The following is a 17,437-nucleotide window of genomic DNA, read 5'->3' as shown; positions in this document are numbered from 1 at the left end:
ATTGAGAAGCTTTCCCCAGTACAACAATACTCTTCCCATGCAAGGCTAGGTCCTCAACACTGTGCTCCCATTGCCTCCTTTGTTCCTTCATCTCAGCACTGATCTCACAGAGTTATGTCTATAAAGTTGTCAGTCTCTCTCATTAGACTGTGAGATCAAGAGTAGGGCTCTCCTCTATCTATTTCTATGTCTCTGATACCCAGAATGGCCCAGCCCAGGTGTATATATTCAATATATAGTGAATCAATAAATAGATGGATAGATGGGTGGGTGAAAAGGAAAGAAAGGATTTAAACAAATTCTATGCCTCAATAGGCAAAAAGAGGACCAATGAGTGGAAATTACAGGGAGGCAGATTTAGCTTGATTGAACTCCATTTAATGAAGGCAACAAGCTTTTTGTCACTGGAGGTATGAAGAGAAAATTTAGACAAACATTTAGCTAAGATTTCAAGTTTCTGATGGAGTGTTGAAGGAGTTGACTTTTAAGGTCTCCTCTGTCACTGAGCTACAGTAATTTGATGAAATAGGGAACAATAAAATGTGATGAGTGATCTAAATCTAGACCACATGCCTAGAATCTAAGAGCAAGGATAGCTCTGATATAAGTTGTGGGGCAGAAAAAACTTTTAAAGCAGACAGCCAAGCTTGAGGTCCAGTCCCAGTTCTAACTCTTCCTGGCTCTATGAACCCTTGACAATTCACTTCTCCTCTTGTAATCTTAGTTTCCTCTCTCCAACACTGAGAGGAATTTCATAGGATCATTGCATGCCAGGATGGTCAAGGAATCCTTCCTATAGAAAGTGAGAGGAGAAGCTTGGGGTAGAATACCTCCTTTAACCTCACAGAGGTATTTTTAGGCATGATCTGAGTCTGAGACAAAGTAAGAAGTACGGGTGACTGGTGCTCCTTACCCTGATGTTCTCTGCAATTATGCCAGGGTCATTGCAAATGGACTCAATAAAAAAGACCTATAAGAGAGAAACAGAAGAGATTTCCAGCAGGGAATTACATTTGGTAGGAGCCAAACATAGCTTGACCCCTTCTTAATGGCTCTGAGTTACCTTTACAGGTATCTCTGACAACATAATTTCATACATTGGTGCTTTCAGGATTCTGAGTTTTATGAGGCAGTTTAGCCCTAAATTGTAGTACTTCTCTCTCCACCTTCCTCATCCCCATCCCCACAGTGTCAGCTTTTCAGCAATCGTCTTCCATTGCCTAATGTGGCACCCCTTCTTTCCTGTTCTGTTCTGCCTTGTTGCTTCTAACTGTGCCCTGGAAAGCCCTACAACCAAGTTAAAATGCTGAGCCTATGGTAGCTCATTTGGCATCTCTACATTCCCTGGTTTGGTTTTCTTTGAGGTTTGTGTCAGATAAGTAGGCTCTAGATAGTTGGAGAGTTACTGTACCTTGTAACCGTGTTCTTTAGCAAATTGCAGAATCAGTGACCGTCGTTCTCTGGTAGTGTTGGTGGCATCAAAAACCTAGAGGCACATGTTAAGATTGGTTTACTCTGAATCTGGTTCTGATAGAACTCTTTGACCATTCCTGTGATAAGTGAAGGGCTTCCAGGAGAGGACAGACCTTGAACAAGGTTTTGAAGGATAGGAAGGATTTGGAATTGGCTTATATCAATTTCTCAAGCACTCATTGAGCCTTTGCTCTCTGCCAGAAATGTAGCAGACTCTGTAGGCATAATAAGATAAGAGGAAAACTGTGGGGTTTTATTAGGGTCATTTTACAGGTAAAGCAGCTGAGGCTTAGAGGAAGGATTTGCCTTAACTAAAATCACTGAGAGTTGCTGAGAGAGCAAAGTTGGAACTTATTTTCTCAACTCCTAGGTGAAGTTTCTTCCTTCCCTATCACTTTGGAGCTCTTCAAGAACAAGAAATGACTCCTATCATCAGCACCTTATATGGGACTACATGCATATTTGGGGATTTCTTCCTCTTTTAGAGTTTGCAAATTCTATACCAAAGGTCTATGAGATTAAACTGACTAGATGTTTAGGTACATCTCTAGAACTCAAAAATGTTTGTATTGCACTCCTAAATTCTAGTGTACTCCTGCTGAATTCTTGGGTGTGGAGTGGTAGAATATAGTTGTTAAAGAGTGTAGATTCTGGAGCTATAAAACCTGGATTCCAGCTCTAGCCTGCTACTTTGGGAAAATATTTAATTATTTAAATATTTAATCTTTCTGTGCAGCATTCTTTTATAAAGAACATAGAAGGGGCTATAAAATGGTGTATAATAAGAATACCTATTGTATAAGGGAGGGTGGAATTAAATTAATATGTGCAAAGTACTTAGAATAATGTATAGAATGTAGTAAACAATACATATTAGTTTTTATCCATCCCAGCAGAAATGCAAGCAAAAATCCAAATTTCTTTACCGCAACTTGACCTTCCTCACGACTGAAATAGTCATGGACATCTTTCAGGGCTGCCAGGGCACACTGCCTGAAAAAGATGAAGAAAGAAACAGAGACAGCCCTTATACCCAAGATGGGTTCCTCTCTGTTTTCCTGCATTATCTTTTACACTATCTCTCAGATGTCCTACATTAAATAACTCATCTACTAAACATCTACAAAGGGTGTCCCATGTTCTAGACATTATGACAAACACAGAGTCACACGGTTGTAGTGGCTTTGTGTGCACATCTTAGGGGCAAGTATAAAGTAACACCCAGAAAAAGTTGACTAATGACAGAGTCATGTTATTAAAGGCTCTGCTTCTTGAATCCAAGTAGATCCTGGTCTATATGTATGGTCTATGATATAGAAGGCATTCCTGGCATATATAACAAGGCAAGCACAGGTATGACGATGGCAATATATTAATGCTTTTTGCAAAAATATGTTTAGTGATTACTCTTTTCTATGTCCTATTATGAGGATGTGGATCAATAAATGAGACCCAGGCTCTTTTCTTGAAGTGCTAAGGGTCTTGTAGAGGAAAGAGACCTTCAGATTGAATGGATGGGACTGAAGTAGGCCAAGCTATTGAGACTGCTGTTTCATATGCTAGGCTAAATTTCCACTCTCTCCCGTCAGAAGCAGAAAAACTGTTAAAAAATCTTAAGAAGAAGATGGATATGACCAGAAATAGGCTTTGGTTAGGATGGTAGAAGAGCTGTTTCAACCATCCTTTGAGAGTCTAGAGGGCTTCCTCGCTATCCCAAGCTATTCTGCCCTACTTCCCCCTCATCTGAACAAAGGCCTCCCTCAGTCAGGGAGCAATGCAGGTCCTTAAAATGTTAGGTACTCACTTCCTGATAAGTAGGGCCTCCATGTTGTCTGGGAGAAAGAATTCGTAGTTCTTGTAGCTCACTGCCTCTCGACGATACTGGCCTAAATTAAACACTGAAACCAGGGATCCCTGGTGAAGAGATTGGGAAGGTCCCAGTGGCAAATAAAAAGTCCTTGCTGAGAGGAATTTCAGAGGTAAAAGAAGATATAATTTGTACCTATGTAATGTGCTTATAAAGCTTCAAATTATGACAACAGCTCATTTATTCTTCACAACAACCCTGCAAAGTAGGAATCACCATTCCCATTTTTAAAATGAGGAAATCAAAGTTCAGAAAAAGGAAGTAATTCTCACAGTTAGTAAATGGAGAGCTGGGATTCAATCACAGGTCTGTTTGAGTACAAAGCTGGTGATCTTTCCACTATTGTATTTTATCATAAATTCAAACATTTTTAATGTCTTACTCTATTGGAAAAATAGACTAAGATCCAGGGAGTGAAATCAATCACCAAAGGTCAAACAGCTGGTAATATAACTAGACTGGACTTCCTGAATCCTAGTCTACTTTTATTACACTTTTCTATATCAGGACAGAGAATCTAGACTTATTGCCCTCGTTAGGCCATACTTTCTCATTCATTATGGTGAAAAATCAGAGAAGAAAGGGAAGGAAGAAAACGGGATAACAGACAAAGAGGTGATATAATATTTCATTCATTCATCCAATAAATACTTTCTGATGGCTACTCTGTGAATCAGGACATGAGTTCTGGGTCTAAGAGATGAACCAGATCTGCATGATGGGGCCTCAAGGAACTCACAATCCAGCAGGTAGGACAGAGAGTAAACCAGTAAACACAGAATTCCTGCCTAGTTTGTTAAGTGCTTTGACATGGTCATGCAAGAATAAGGGGAAAGGAAAGAAATTAAACTTGGGGTGATCTCAGATGGTTTCTTGGAGAAAGCAGCATTTGTACCAGTCTTTTTAGGAAGGCAAGCCTTTTATAGGCAGGCATGGGGTATGGGAGTGGGGAACAAAGACATTCCAGGTAGAGGAACAGCTTGAGCAAAGGTATGGCATTGGCAGAAGGCAGAAGATGTTTGGGGAATGGTGAGTCATCCACTGTGACCAAGGCCTGTAAGACCGGCAGAGGCCAATCGTGGAGGGCCCTGAATGACAGGCTAAGGAGCTTGGATTTAAACCTGCAGGCCAAGGGAACCCTTGGTGACTACAGATATGGTGGGCTTTGTGTTTCAAACATGACTGTGAGAGCCTCTGTGAGAACAGACTGGAGAGGAACAGATGGGAAGCCAGTGCGTTAGAGCAGAGACTCATCTGCCACTGTCCCATGTGCCCCTATACTCAGTAGAGGTTCCTCAGAGCCTGCAGTCTTCCCACAAAATTATTCCTTCTCCCCTTCTCTTCTGCCAATGTCCTACTCCTCTCACAGGACCCAGCCAGCTCAAACACTCCCTATCTGGAAGATTTCACTGCCTTCTGGTTGGTGATTTCCTCGGTGAGCCCCCTCCATACCCTGTTCTGGCATTCTGAGGTGACATGTCATATTTCTATGCATCCCAGGCAGATGGAGAACTCTACAAGGACAGGGTGTGAATCTCATCCATTTTGTATCTCCTATGCCTAGTACGGGTTTTGGCACATGAAAAACCATTGGGAAACTCTTCACCAGTGAATTAGAGAAAGAGTGCATGAGGTGAAAGAAGAAACAGGAGAAGGAGAGGAGAAAACTTGAACAGAGACGGAGGGAAGGGGGCAGAAAGATAGAGAGTTGGGATGGTCAAGAGAAATGAGGGGAAGAGAATGGAGGAAAGGAGCCAAGTATCAGACCTGGCGCAGTAAGTGTCACACTTTGGAATCAAGCAGATGTGGGTTCATATCCTGGTTCTGTCATGTAGTGACCATGTGCCTCTAGACAAGATCACTTCACCTCTTGGGCATCAGTTTTGTCAACTGTGGAATGATGATAATACTAGTTCCTCCTACATGGGTGTTTCAGAAGTTAAGAACAGAAGTGAGTTCTTTGAGGACAGGCATCCTATCTTCCTTGTCTTTGTTTGCCCAACATCGAACAAGGGCTTTGGCACAACTTGTGCTCAACCAATAATGACCGAGTGAGAAAATGAATGCTTGAGAAGAACTGTGTTCTGTACTGGGGAGCAGTGCTCCATTCCACAAGGGAGAGTCTAAGCACTTGCTTAGTGTACCAGTAAAGGAGGAACATGGCCCCCATAAAAATTTTCAGCTAAGGTGGTATACTTTAAAAGCATCAACATAGTCATCAGGGGATAAATAAAACCTTTTGGTAGACTTCCTTACATTTGCTGTTTTTATTCTGAATTACGTATGATGTGGGGCCACCCTAAACTTTCATTGTTTAGAGCCTCTAAACATCTTAATCTTGTCCTACTCACGCAATAGAAATGAATATGATCTAGTTCCCTACCCCAGATCAGCTGCTGGGGAGAGACCCAGACACACACATCGACAACACTCTATGTAATTAGTGTTGTTGTCGAGGGGGCTGTAGGAAGCATTGGTGTGGGAGTTCAGAGAAGCACAGTCCTCCTAGGGGAACAGAGGAATCACATAGGAAGGGGATACAGGGTAGGGGAGATAGAGAAATCAAATGGAGAAAAGAAGAGAGTAATTGCTGACTAAGAGGTAGTACAGAAAAGAGACCACACTGAGGGGAAAGGAAAATTGGAAGTAGGGAGTGAGGGAGGAGGCTGACAGGCAGGGAAGGAGACCCCTCTGGAGGCGGAAAGAGGCAGGATCACTTCCGGCTGGGGAGGGGGAGCAGACAAGCTCAGATCTAAGGAGAAGCTTGGAGAGAGCAGACGCCTTTTGGACTGGAGAGGTGAGCTAAGGTGCTCTGCTTTACTGAAGAGCCTGTAGGGAGGGTGGCTTTGGGCTTGGGCTTTGATGTGTTTGACTCCACATGCCCCTAAGGTTTGAATAAAACCTTAAGGTTGTGAATAAGTGATCATGCTAATAAAAATAGTAATACTAGTATGGTAGTAATAGTAATGGTAATAAAAATAGTATGTTACTCATAAGGTATTTTGAGGTCTTGCAAAAAATGTGGCTCCTTGAGAACAGATATTTAATCTTACTAGTTTTCCTATGGTTAGCACCTAGCATGGGGCTGGGCACAGTTTATGTAGTTGAGAAATTGTACAATTCACGAGTAGAATGGTAATGGTAGTAGTAGTAGTATTAGTAATAGTCCTAATACTGGTACTAATGGTTTGATACATTAGTGGTACTGATGGTTTTGTCCTTTTAGAGGTCAGCTACCTTACTCTATTTTCAGCCAGTGGCCTATAGAGGGCTGTAGAGCAAAGGGTTTCAGAGACATACCTTTAGTTGGTGTTCCTATCCAGTTGAGATAGCGTGTGAGCTTCGTGGAGATGTAGGTCTTTCCTCGAGCTGGTAAACCCACCATGATCACCATTGTAGGGGAATTTGTAAACTGGGGTATGGATGCTGGAAGACAAACAGAGCCTCAAATATTATCCCCAGGTTCACATGATATTCTGGTATCAGCTCAGAGATGAAGAATTGGAAAGAACATCTCTCCCACCATTATAACAAGGGAAAACACCTGGAAAATTGCAAATTGTTGAATTCATGAGAAAACTGAGATTGCAGTGCAAATAGCTAACTTCAAATCTGTAGAGACAGGCATCCACAAGGAGCAACAGGGCTCAGGTATTTGCTTATCTTTTGCAAATAGTAATGAATAACATATAAACTCTTCAAAAGATTTAACTAAATTTTGTTAATTAATTGTTAAAAGTTGGTTGTGGGCTAGAGTGAGAACATGAAGCCCCTGGAGGCTGCAGACATAGGTGGTTTTGAATATCCTCCTGCAGACTTTTTCTCTAGGAATTCCAGCAGGTGCTGACAAGGAGCACTGAGAAGAATCCTGAGAAAGATATCTTGTAGTTCTGGTTTGGGAAGAGAAACAAAAAAAAGCAGTCATTGCTGAAATTGTGCTCAGACCATTTTCCCTATATACCGTATGGAACAAAAGCCTTAATCTTCACAGGGAAGGGCAATAAAACTAGCTTGAGAACAGTGTTGGAAATTCACTGCAGCTGGCAGATGCACAATACCACTGAAGCTCTGCCCAGACCAATCTACTCTATCTTCCCTAAGGAAAATAAGCCTTAATTTGCAGAAGGAACTGAGGACACTGGTGGAAACTCACTGCAGGTAGAGAAGAAAAATGGAAAAAAAATGCTTTAATCCAGGAGGGACAGGAATATGTGCTAGACCCACCTTTATATTTAGAGGAGGGGCGATTTGGGAAATGACTCCATGACTCCGGATAAACCTGCTTAAGACTGAGGCTTAATCAGAATAACATAGAATGTCCCTAGTCCCCTATTCACCCCCTACTAGGTTAAAAGAAATAAAAAAAAAATCGTGGACTATATTTTTAAACGATGCAAGAGATAAATTGTCTCCAGGGAGCAGTACAAAGGGAAGAATCAAGGCAAGAAAAAAACATAGTCTGAAGAGACAAAAAAATAATCATCAGGACCAGACTCAGTTATGACCCACATGATGGAATTTCAGACAGGCAATTTAAAATAGCTATGATTAATATGTTAAAGGCTTTATTGGAAAAGTTAGACAACATGCAATATCACATAGGTAATTTCAGCAAGGGGATGAAAAGTATAAGAAAAAATCAAATGTAAATGCAAGAGAAAAAAATACATTAACAGATCTGAAGAATGCCTTCAATGTACTCATAAGTGAACTTGACACAGCTGAGGAATCAGTGACTTGAAGGTAGATCAAGAGAAATGCACAGAGGGAAAAAGAGTAAAAAAAGGAAAACAACAAAACATCCAAGAACTTTGGGACACTATCAAGTTAGAATACCAGAAGGAAAAGAGAGAGAGAGAATGGAGAAGAAATATTTAAAGAAATTATTGCCAAAGTTTTTCAAAATTAGTGGTTGATATACACCACAGATCCAAGTATCTTAGAGAACAACAAGCAGGGTGAATAAAATTTTTAAAAGAACCACACCCCACTCAGACATATCAAATTCAAACTGCAGAAAGTCAGGCAAAATAAAATCCTGAAGGCAACCAGGAAACAGGGGTGGAGGGAACACCTGACCTAGAGAGGAAAAAAGAAGAATTACAGTATACTTATTATCAGAAGCTACATAAACAAAAAGATAATGGAATGAAATCTTTAAAGTATTTAAACTTTAAAAAAAGCCCCGCCAATCCAATTCTAAATTCAGCAAAAATGCCCTTCCAAATTAAAGGCAAAATAAAGACTTTTTTCAGACAAATAAAAACAGGAAATTCATTACCAGCATACTTGCCTTATAAGAAATATTAAAGGACACTATTTAGGCAAAAGGGATATGATATAGGTCAGAAATTGGATCTATATAATTAAAGTAAGAGCATTGGAAAAGGAATAAATGAGGGCAAAATATATCTTTTTATTTTCCATATTCTTAATTGTTCTAAAAAATAACTAATTAATGTGGAGATATGGGAACCCTTATGCACTGATGGTGGGAGTATAAATTGGTGCAGCCACTATGGAAAACATTGTGAGGACCCTCAAAAAAGTTAAAAATAGAACTGCCATATGATCCAACAATTTCACTTCTGGGTATTCACCTGAAGAAAACAAAAACACTGATTCAAAAAGATATATGCACACCATTGTTCATTGAAGCATTATTTACAATAGCCAAGATATGGAAGCAACCTAAGTGTCCATCAATAGACAAATGGATAAAGAAGATGTATGTGTATATATATATACACACACACACATACACACACAATGCACATATTTACAAATACATACAAGGGAATATTACTCAGTCATAAAAAATAAAATCTTGCCATTTTTGACTACGTGGATGGATCGAGAGAGTATTATGTTAAGTGAAATAAGTCAGACAGAGAAAGACAAATACCATATGATCTCACTTATATGTGAAATCTAAAAATTAAAACAAACAAGCAAAACAAAATGAAAACAGACTTGTAGATACAGAGAACAAAGGGATGGTTGCCAGAAAGGAGGGGGTGGAGGTGAATAGGCTGAAGAGGATTAAGAGGTACAACCTCCAGCTATAAAATAAATAAGCCACAGGGATGTAGTATACAGCATAAGGAATATGGTCAATAATATTGTTATAACTTTGTATGGGGACAGATGGTTACTAGACTTATCATGATGGTCATTTCATACTGTATGAAAATATCAGTAAACCTGAAAACTAACATAACATTGTATGTCCACTATATTTCAATTAAAAACCTGACTGTTTAAAGCAATAATAGTAACAATGTATTGGCATTTATCGCATATGGAAAAATGATATGAATACAACAGTGACACAAGGAAAGGAAGGAATTGGGAATATTCTATTGTAAGGTACTTGTACTACATATGAAGTCATATAGTGTTATTTGAAGTTGAACCCAAATTATTTTAAACTGTACATTGTAAACCCTAGAGGAATCACTAAAAGAGTAATAAAAAAGATGTATAAATGACAGGTAAATAGAGGAGATAAAATAGGATAACAAAAAATGCTCAAATAGAATGAGAAAAGGTGAGAGAGAGAATAAACAAAGAACAAATGCAATGAATATATAAATAGCAAGATGGTAGATTTTAATCCAACTATATTAATAATCATTTTGAATGTGAATTGTCTAAACACAGCAATTAAAAGACAGATTGTCAGAGTGGACTAAAAAGGAAGACTCAATTATATACTATCTACAAAACACATACAACTGTGTCCAGATCTGGGACCTTCTTTTATATCTTACAAACTCAAATATAAAACCTTGACAGAATGCAGGGACACCTATTTGAAAACAGGAAAGTATACATAGGAAAGTGGATTGGAAAAAACACCAGAGTTTGAAAATATCACCTAAACAGTTATGAGTTAAACATTATTTGTTTCCTCCCAGCACCTTGAGACTGAATTGAACATGATATGAAACCCAGAAGGGAACATTGTTTAGCAAATTTCAATACAGAAGAAGCCTGGATGTTCTGGCCTGGGTAGTGGAAAAGAGAATTCCTAAAGTTCAGAGAGAATATGGGAAATTCCTTAGGTTTTTATTTATTCTACTTCTGTTTTGGTCCTATAGTGGGAGTAGTGACAGCAAAGGTAGTCTGGAAGCAAGAGTAGTACATAAAGGGACCCTCCAGGAATCAAAACTCTCACAGATAAGGTCATTTCTCTAGGTGGAGCCATGGCATCAAGGGGACAAAACTAAACTTCATGCTAATTTTCCTCTTTCTCTCTCCTCCTGCAGCTTGTTTCTAGAAGTGATAAACCAAGAGAGTAGAAGGTTTCTGAACAGATGACAGAAAATGGGAGCCTAGGGAACTGGAAAGTACTGAAAAAATACAGGAGAGGGAACAGTTTAGAAGAGAAATTGCAAGAAGTTGTTTTCAACTCCTGGGCTCATGTTTTATCTGTGAGTGCTTTGATGTGATCCTAATTAGCATACCAAAGATCTGGAATCTGAACTAGTAAGTATATACCCTTACCCAAGTTCCACACTGACCACTAGGTAGTGCACACACAAGCCTGACCTAAATAGTACTACAAAAGTTTTGAAAACTGAATTTCATGTTAGAACTACAACACACAGAAAGGTAAAACAAAAATATCAATCTACACAGGATAAAAGCAATACTCTTGGTCTCAAATGATATTTACAATGTCCGAGATACAAACTAAAATTAACCAACATACAAATAGCCATGAAATTTCAGTGCACATGATAAAAGACATGGTATGTGCATATGATAAAAGACATGATAAACAGACATGAATAATGAGACATGAATAATGAGATGACACAGATGTTGGAATTCTCTTAACCTATTATAAAAATTCTTGAATGAGCAAACACAAGCAATCTTGAAACAAATATTAAAATAGAAAGACTCAGCAAAGAAACAGTAGATAAACAAGAATCAAGTAGAAATTTTAAAATTGAAAAGCACAATAACCAAACAAAACCCCTCACCGAATAGACTCAATGGCAGAGTAAAAATGACAAGAGTCAGTAAACTGAAAGATTCATCAACAGAAACCATCCAATATGGACAACAGAGAGATAAAATATTGAAAAAAGAGAATAGAGATCCAGGGACCTGTGTATTGAAAACAATGACTAATATTCATGTTACTGGAGTTCCAGGTGGAGAAGAGAAAGAAGAGAACATGAAAATGTATGTGAGAAAATTAGGACAGAAAACTTACCATACTGATGACAAATATTAGCTTGAGATTCAAGGAGCTGAGCAAATACTAAATAGCATAAAACCATAAGAACTCATCTAGACACATCATAATCAAACTGCTGAAAACTAAAGAAAAGGAAATAATTTTGAAAGTAGTTGGAAAAAATGACACATTACTGTACAGAAATAACAATGATTCAAATGGCTGCAGATTTATTAGAAGCCATGGAGGCCAGAGAAAAGTGGCACAATTTTTTGAAGTACTGAAAGAAGAAAGTTGTCAACCTAGTATTCTATATGCAGCTAAAGTATTCATCATTCAAGAAGGTAAAAGAAAACTTTCTCAGTGAAGGAAAACTAAGAGAACTTGTAGCTGGCGTACCATCACTAAAAGAAATGCTAAAATGTTCTTTAGACAGAAAGAAAATGATATCAGAAGGAAGCTAAGAATATAGGCAATGAAGGAAGTACAACAGAAATGTTAAATATCTGGATAATATAATAGATTTTCCTGCATTTTTGAGTTCTTTAATTCTTCCTGGATGCCAGAAAGCAAAAAATATAGCATTGTGTATATAACATACTATATTGGGATCCTCAGTGAAAGCAGAGGTGATATATGAGACAAATACAGTATGAAGAGAGAAGCATAATGTGATGTACATGGTGGAAAACTGAATCCAACAGTACACAGAAAGGATCACACACCATGATCCAACTGGATTTATTCCAGGGTCACAAGGATGGTTCAACATACACAAGTCAATGTGAAACACCACATTAACAAAAAGAAAGACAAAAACAACATGATCATCCCACTAGATGCGGAAAAAGCATTTGACAAAATTGAACATTCACCCATCATAAGAACTCTCATTGATGGGGATATAGAGGGAACATATCTCAAAATAATAAAGGTACTTTTTGATAAACCCATAGCTAACATAATATCCAATGATAAAAAGATGAAAGTCTTCCTGTTAAATTAAGGAAAAAGACAAGGGTGCTCATTTTCATTGCTTCTATTCAACACAGTATTGGAAGTCCTAGCCACAGCAATCAGAAAAAGAAAAATAAATAAAAGTGATCCAAATTAGAAGGGAAGTGGTAAAACTGTCACTATTTGCAGATGACATGATACTATATATAGAAAATGCTAAAATCTCGACCAAAAAACTATTAGATCTAATTAATGAATTCAGTAAATTTGCAAGATATGAGTTTAATATACAGATATCTGTTGTGCTTCTATACACTAATAATGAAATATCAGAAAGAGAAAGTAAAACAACAATCACATTTAAAATCATATCCAGGTGGAGGGGCCAAGATGGTGGAGTAGAAGGATGCTTGTAGCTCACCCTCTCCCACAAATACACCAAAACTCATATCCGCGGACCCACCTAGCCAACCAGAGCACCTGCTGAACTCTGACAAAACATCACCCTCTTCAAAAGACAAAGATGCCATGAACCTGGTAGGAGAAAAGGAAAAAAGAAAGAAGAAAAAGCAAAACAGTGCTGGGCTGGACCTGTGGGGAGGGAGTGGCAAAGGAGGAGTAGCACTTGTTTACTGGGTCTCCCCCTCTCCAAAGGAGAGGTCAGTGGGACAAAGGGGGAACCTCCAACGCTCAGATCTGTACAGAGCAGCCCTTGACTGACAGAACTAAGTTAAATGGGCACAGAGGGTCTCTGCAACCTCCAGCCCTAGAAGCAAAGTGGCAGGTGGGGGATGGGACAGGCTGCCTGAGCTGGGCTGAGAACTGGGGCAGGATGCACAGAAGAAACCCTAGGGGACTGCAGGGTGTGTGCACCGTGGATGAGTGAGTACACAGGGCAAAACAACCTAAGCCCTCCATAAATAAACAAGGCTGATGTGCCCTGGAGGGAAGTGTGCCATACCCCATCTCTGGAAACCCCTCGAAGGTTTTCAGGAGAAGAGAGGCGGGGCTCAGCCATAGCCACCATATCCTCCAGTGCTTAGTACCCAGGCGGGAGCCGGGGTGGGGGGCGGGGTCAGGGTCAAAACATGAATCCATACCTAAGGGCTTAGCAGCCTCAAAGGCCAGAGACTTGTTTACAGCCCAAGGCAGATAGGATCTTTTTGCCCTGGTACCTCAGAGAACTCACACCACCAAGACAAACAAGGAGCTGAGTTTGGCATGGAGCAGGGGTGGGGCTGTTCCGCCATTTTCCCCGAGCCCACCTATGGAGGGTGGAAGCTAGGCAGAGCGGGCAGCTGCACAGAGCAGGGGAGCAATTGGCATTGGGAGAGGGCAGGTGGCTACCCGCCTTCCTGGCAGGAGCTTAGCACCTGACCACAGTGCTGGGAAGGGGTGTGATCCACCCGACTACCTCCCCGAGCACAGCATCTGACTGTGGCATTGGGAGGGGGAGTGACCCACCCGACCACTGTGTAAGAGTGCAGCACCTGACTGCAGTGTTGGGAGGGGGTGCAATCTGCTTGCTGACAGGCACTGGGAGCAGCACAGACGAGGGGTGACAATGGAGGGCCTCTGGAAGCAGCAAGCTGAGTTCGTGAAACAGGGCAAAGACAGAAAGACCTCTCAATAAAATCATTAAGAGCTCACAGTCTCCACGAGAACACATTGCCCCCCTCTTTTTTTAATCTGCTACATTTTCTATTACCTTTTCAATTTTTACTTTTTAAACAATTGTATATGCTTCCAGTTTTAATCCCTTTAAAATTTTTCTTTTAAAATATTTTTATTATTATTATTATTTTTAAATCCACCTAATTTCATTTTTATTTCTCTTGGTTTTGATTGCCTGTTATTGATTATACACAGGTTTCAATTTTTTTGTTCTTTTCTCCTTTTTTTAAGGTATTTAAAAGACATCTCAAACCGATTGCTATTCTGCTTCAACTTGCTCTTCCATTATTTAATATACACTGTTTTCAAACCTTTATTTCTCCCTTCTGTTAAAATTCTTTTTATTTTATCTTTATTTATATGTTCTATTTTCTATTACCTTTTCAATTTTTACTTTTTAAACAATTGTATATGTTTCCAGTTTTAATCTCTTTTAAATTATTCTTTTAAAATATTATTTTTTAATTTTTAATAATTCCACCTCATTTCATTTTCATTTCTCTTGGTTTTGATCTCCTGTTATTGATTATACACAGGTTTCAAATATTGTTTTTGTTCTTTCTCCTTTTCTTAAGATTTTATAAAGATGTCTCAACTCAATTGCTATTCTGCTTCAACTTGCTCTTCTATTATTGATTATACACTGTTTTCAAATCTTTTTTTCTCCTTTCTGTTAAAATTCTCTCTCTTTTTAAGTTTTATTCCTGCATAGGCTTTAGATAGATAAATAAATAAACTCCTTAAGGACCACAATAGATAACTGATAGTCTATAAGCCATAGTGCCAGAGAGATATGAGCAAGATGAAGAAGCAGAGGAACCATTCCCAATGAAAAGAGCAAGAGAAATCCCCTGAAAGCACGACCAATGAAATAGACATTGATAGCCTACTAGATCAGGATTTCAAAAAAGAAGTGATCAAGGTACTGAAGGAACTAAAAGAGATAGTGTTTAAAGATATAAAATATGTCAAAAATGAAATTGAAGCTATGAAGAAGAGCCAAGTAGAATTGGTAAACTCATTGGCTGAGATGAGAAATGATCTAAAGGCTGTGCAAAGCCGACTAGATAATGCAGAGGAGTGAATTAGTGACCTAGAAGACAGGACAACAGAAAGCACCCAATCAGAACATCTGAGAGAAAAACAAATAAAAAACAATGAAAAGAACACAACGGACCTATGGGATATTATAAAGCAAGCCAATCTATGCATAATAGGGGTTCCAGAAGGGAAGAAACAACAAAGGGGATTGAAAAGGTATTGGAAGAAATCATGACTGAAAACTTCCCAAAACGAAAGAAGGAATCAGATATCCAAGTACAGGAAGCTCACAGGGTCCCTAACAGGAAGAACCCAAACAGACCCACACCAAGACATATTATAATCAAGATGGCCAGGGTTAAGGATAAAGAAATGATCCTAAAGGCAGCAAGAGAAAAACAGTGAGTTACAAGGGAACCCCCATAAGGCTTGCAGTTGAATTCATTACACAAACACTACAGGCCAGAAGGGAGTGGCAAGATATATTCAAAGTCCTGAATGAAAAAAAGATGCAGCCTAAGATACTTTATCCAGCAAGGCTATCCTTTAGAATAGAAGGAGAGATAGAGACATTCACAGACTAGCAAAAACTAAAAGAGTTTAGTAACACTAAACCCATGCTAAAAGAAATATTGAAAGGTCTACTCTAAATAGAAAAGAAGCAGGATGCTATAGAAATGAGAAACTCATAACTGGAAAGGTGATAACTACCATGAATTACAAATAGAATAAACATGAAATTGTAAAATAAGACATCTAAATCATTAAGAGTGGGAGAGGGAAGCAAGAAAATAGAGTTTTGGTTTTTCTTTTTTAAATTTTTGTTCTTGGTAGGATGGGTTTGAGCTTACATTATTATCAGTTATAGTTATAGTAATGGATTAATAGACAACTTATTAAGGGTAACCACAAGCCAAAAACTTACAAGTGAGTCCCCAAAACTAAATAAAAGCCAAGATAATACAAAGGAAAATTATCAAACCACAAAAGGAAGAAGAAAGGAACAAAGAGGAAGTACCAAATCAACTGCAAAAATAAGTTCAAAATGGCAATAAACACATATCTATCATTAATTACTGTAAATATCAATGGATTAAATGGTCCAGTCAAAAGACATAGAGTAACAGATTGGATAATAAAGCAAGAACCTTCAACATGCTGCATACAAGAGACCCACTTTATGGATAAGGATACATATGGATTGAGAGTGAAAGGATGGAAAAGGATATTCCATGCAAATGGAAAAGCCAAGAAAGCAGGTGTAGCAATACTGATTTCAGACAAAATAGGCTTTAAAACAAAGGCAATTAAGAAAGATAAAGAAGGACATTTTACAATGATTGAAGGAGTAATACAAGATGAGGATATTACACTCATTAATATACATGTACCTAATATAGGAGCACCTAAGTACATAAAACAATTACTAACAGAGATAAAGGGGGAAATTGATGGGAATAGAATCACTGTTGGAGATTTTAACACCACATTAACATCACTAGACTGCATTAAAATCACTGTTGGAGATTTTAACACCGCATTAAGATCACTGACCTTCCAGACAGAAAATAAATGAGGCAACAGAGAAATTAAATGATACAATAGAAAAATTATACTTGGTGGATATTTACAGAGCATTACACCCACAAAAACTAGGATATACATTCTTTTCAAGTGCACATGGAACATTTTCTAGGATTGATCATGTACTTGGGCAGAAAAGAAGCCTCAACAATTTTAAGAAGATAGAAATTATTTCAAGCATCTTTATTGGCCACAATGCCATGCAACTAGAAATCAACAACAGAGAAACAAAGGAGAAAAAAAATGAAAACATGCAGATTAAACAGTATGCTAGAAAAAAGCCGCAGTGGGTCAATGAGGAAATCAAAGTTGAAATTAAAAAATACCTTGAGACAAACGACAATGAAAATTCTACCACACAAAATTTACAGGATGCAGCAAAGGTAGTGCTAAGATGGAAGTTTTATAGTGATACAGGCCTTCCTCAAAAAAAAAAAAAAAAAAAAAAAAAAAAAAAAAGAAAACAGTCTCAAATAAACAATCTAACCCACCAGCCAAAAGAATTAGAAAATAAGAGCAAAAGAAACCAAAAGTCAGCAGAAGGAAGGAAATAATAAAGATCAGGGAGGGAATAAGTAAAATAGAAATTTAAAAACAATAGAAAAAAAAATCAATCAAACCAAAAGCTGGTTTTCTGAAAGAGTAAA

At 38.4% G+C, this 17,437-nt stretch overlaps 1 protein-coding gene across 13 annotated transcripts in view; it reads right to left on the bottom strand.

The window, feature by feature from the left end:
• The window catches only part of PFKFB1 (6-phosphofructo-2-kinase/fructose-2,6-biphosphatase 1), a 53,508-nt gene that overhangs the window by 19,814 nt on the left and 16,257 nt on the right, over positions 1–17,437 (bottom strand). For 9 of the 13 annotated variants that reach the window (XM_032475141.1, XM_032475134.1, XM_032475142.1 and 6 more), the window contains 5 exons: positions 6,641–6,766; positions 3,278–3,434; positions 2,400–2,466; positions 1,412–1,486; positions 914–970 (listed from right to left, as the gene is read on the bottom strand). In XM_032475141.1, coding sequence (XP_032331032.1) covers positions 914–970; positions 1,412–1,486; positions 2,400–2,466; positions 3,278–3,434; positions 6,641–6,766 — 482 coding nt within the window. Of the gene's footprint in view, positions 1–913; positions 971–1,411; positions 1,487–2,399; positions 2,467–3,277; positions 3,435–6,640; positions 6,767–17,437 lie in introns of those variants that run through there. The other 4 variants (XM_032475135.1, XM_032475139.1, XM_032475143.1 and 1 more) reach the window with 2 other exon arrangements.

Source organism: Camelus ferus, chromosome X, assembly GCF_009834535.1.
Source record: "Camelus ferus isolate YT-003-E chromosome X, BCGSAC_Cfer_1.0, whole genome shotgun sequence".
Classification (NCBI taxonomy): domain Eukaryota; kingdom Metazoa; phylum Chordata; class Mammalia; order Artiodactyla; family Camelidae; genus Camelus; species Camelus ferus.
This window is presented reverse-complemented; position numbering and strand designations above follow the sequence as displayed.